General features: G+C 35.8%; 1 protein-coding gene across 1 annotated transcript; it reads right to left on the bottom strand.

The window, feature by feature from the left end:
* Positions 1-960: 960 nt before the first annotated feature.
* LOC126470964 (tigger transposable element-derived protein 6-like) lies at positions 961-2,149 on the bottom strand. The gene is made up of 3 exons (XM_050099014.1): positions 2,120-2,149; positions 1,488-1,739; positions 961-1,446 (listed from the first exon to the last, which is right to left on the bottom strand). Exons 1-3 carry the CDS (start codon positions 2,147-2,149, stop codon positions 961-963), a joined length of 768 nt encoding a protein of 255 aa, XP_049954971.1.
* Between the last annotated feature and the right edge of the window lie 1,483 nt (positions 2,150-3,632).

Below are 3,632 nucleotides of genomic sequence, written 5' to 3' on the forward strand. Positions count from 1 at the left end.
ACCCGGGAACCCGGGCGTGGGAAGCGAGAACGCTACCGCACGACCACGAGATGCGGGCATTTGTTGATGATTTGGACAGCCATATCATAGTATTCCATGGGTCCCATGATACTCTGTAAGGCTGCATTGTTGCCTAGGATTATGTGACCATTAGCATTGATCACATCAATCCTATGGTACAATGTTTACCCCTCAATGGTGATGCCATGTTCCACTATGAATAGTGCCCCTGTTCACACAGCTCACATAATCCAGAACTGGTTATGTGAGCATGATGATGAACTGTCACATCTACCCTGGTCAACATAGCCACCAGATAGCAATATTATTCAGTCTTTGTGGTCTACTTTTGACAAAATCTTGCATGATCACTATCAACCTCCATCATCACTGCCTGGACTTGCCACTACTTTTTGGAAAGAATGGTATAAAATTCACTTTAAAATAATGCAGTACCAGCATTTATCCATTCTAAGATGACTGGAAACTGTCTTGAATGCCAGCAGCTTTCCTACATGATAGTAAGCACACTGATATGTTCTATTTTTGGTGTTCCCATATTTTTGTCCACTCCCTGCACATGCAAATCACATGACGGTGAAATTTTCTGTGGGAAAATAACTGTTTATTTCTACATTAGTATAGCTCATTTGAAAATGCTCATTCTCCCCTTTTCAACAAATGCATTACTTTTTCCAAAAACTTGATATAGTCAAACCTCAATATAATGAATTGCATCGGACCATGCAAATGAAACTGTTGTACCACTTTATTGTTATAATGAGGTTTTGTTATTGTGACTCAGAACAAGGAGCCATGTTTTTGTGGGTGAGAAGTACATTACTGTAGTACTTTGCTGATGAAAATTAACATTTAAAGGTAAATAATGAAACACATTTTGTTCACTTCAGTTATTAATACTATACCTGCAGAATATCTTACTTTTGTGTGCAGAAAAATTCACTTATTTTCCTTTGTTTCTTTTTTATTAAAGATTCTCTTGTGAATATTGTTTATCTCCTCTAACACAATCAATTGCTGTGCTGAAACACTGGGGATTGAAGATGCTACTTGCTGAATGGTTTCCAACTGACTTATTAGCTCCATCAGAGGAGGGAGATTCACACTTATTGCATCACTGTCATCATCAGAATCTTCAACAGATGAATTACCCTTTAACTCCTTGTTGATAGATTCATTGGTATATTCTTCAAACACCAATGCCTCATCATCCACTGACAAGTATTCAACTACTGAAGCATTTATGGCTTTATCAGGAACTGCTGAGTAAATCTCCAGATCACTTTGAATATCATCCTGCATTATTTCATCCACCACAACATTCTCATCAACATCTTCACTTTCAGGAATTCTTACATTTTTCCAGCAGTTCACAATCACATTTGTCTGTATACTGTTCCAGGAACAGCCTGCTTCACATTGAAACTGCAGGGATTGCTCACATTTCTTTCAATGTTTGTGGTCACGTGTTGAACTAAACATGAATGGTATTTTGTCTTAAGGTTCTTAATTATCCCCATATCTAGTGGCCAAACAATTGAATTACAGTTTGCAGAGAAGAAGCATAGTTCAACATTCTTCAATGCTGGCATCTTGTCATGCACACTACAATTACCCAACTGCAATGCAATTTTCTTATTCTTTATCGAAATCTCTTTATCCAGCAAAAGCAACCACTCACTAAAGAGACTAGACGTTATCCATGCTTTTTGATTTGTCTTTTAATTGACTGCAATAAAAGAAATCACATTTACAATATGACTGTAGCAAAATATTACAGCTGAAGCTATACGGTACTGTATTAACTTATAAATTAAAGAAAGGTAAAATAAAATGTATGTACCCTCTTATCTGCCAAGCTTCTTACATTTCTGAAGCACCATGGGTTTTGCTGATTGTTTGATCACAAGTGGTGTCAATTTATTTGTCCACAACATGTTGCTGCAGAGAAGAACAGTTAGGCATACTTTAAACTGCTTCCCTCTTTAATGCTTTTCTCCTTTAAAGGCCACTGTCTTCTCTGGAATCAGTTGATAAAACAGTCTTGTCTCATCTGTGTTGGACAAGTTTTCAGGACAGTATTTTTCTAACATTTTACACATGTTGTTTTTCCTCCAAAATTCTGCATCATCTACAGGTGCTGATTTTTCTTCTCCTGAAATCCCTTAAAAAATTATCTCATGCCTGTCCTTAAATCTTTGCAACTGTTCATTACTCAAATGAAAATTAGATTCACCAAGCAACTTAGCAAAGTCTAAGGCTTTTTGATGTATCAACGGATAATTAATTGGTAGATTCTGCAAATGCATCTCATTAAACCACCACAATGTAGCACTGTCCACATTGTCAGCAGCAGCCGTCTTCATTCTTTTTCTTGAAGGGCTAAATTTGCCACCTATGAAACTTTCTTCAATTTGTTTTTGTATTTTAAGGAAAGTAGCTAACATTGATTGCCCAAGCCCGTACTCCATCACCACATCTACTTGTTTCATTCCATTATCAATGTGTTTGACAATCTCCATTTTATCTTGAACCTTATTTCTTTATGAGTTCCAGCCATTGTCCAAATCTTAGTGAAGTCCAAAGCATTTACATCAACTAAAAACATCCACAGATTGCAAAAATAATGGAGATAAGCTGCGTATGAATCCAACCCAACACTTCTGTCTGCTACTGAAGCTCAACAATGGACAAACTAAACACTCATTCAAACAAAGGAGCTCTTTGACATTTGCCACTCAGCACTTGCCAGTGGCTGTATGATAGTCTCTTTACCATTAGAACAAATACAGTACTGTAGTATGTAGTGAAGCTTGTGGAAATAAACCACCAAAAGTCTAGTAGCTAAATAAACAATACTTCTAGTCAGCTTCTTAGAAGTAGGAAATAGTAAATTCCTGGAAATTTTGTCATCGTTATAACAGGGTGTTGCTAAATTTACTTCATCATTGTAATGAGGGGTAATTAACATAGTAAATATAGGAAATCAGCCAGGGTCATATAGAATTATCACTGTACCCGGGTTTATCATTGTATTGGTAATCGTTATATGGAGGTTTGACTGTATTTGAAGAGTTATTTGTATTCATACTTTTCATGTTCTGGAATGCTCCAATGTTAAATTGTGATTATTAACAAGATTCAGTGGCACAGTTCTGTGTGCCTGATTTTTTAATTCCAAAAATGTCTACTTCCTCTATAATGACTTGTTAGTTTGTTAATTATTCAGTTTAGAAAATTTGAATTTCTCAAGGCTTTATTAGTGAACTTTGGGAATCTATTTTTCTTTAATATTAATCTCCCACCAAATAGGACCTCTACTTAGGCACTTTTCATAATTATATAGCTATTAGCTAAACAAACTATCTTAGTTTATTGTCTGTTGCGTCTATCTCTTTCAATTTCACTGTTGTTAAGTCATTATTCAACATGTAATAAATTTGTATTTTACCATATTGTGATTCATGTATTAACACACATCTATAAACAGGTGTGGTGTACGAAGCCTTAGGCAGTCTCTGTTTAGCTACCAAAAATAACAATCCATGTAACAATATGTTCTCAGACAGAGCAAAATAGTCAAATTGTAACTGACTGTATGAGTCTGGGCC

This window comes from Schistocerca serialis, chromosome 3 (assembly GCF_023864345.2).
Source record: "Schistocerca serialis cubense isolate TAMUIC-IGC-003099 chromosome 3, iqSchSeri2.2, whole genome shotgun sequence".
NCBI lineage: Eukaryota > Metazoa > Arthropoda > Insecta > Orthoptera > Acrididae > Schistocerca > Schistocerca serialis.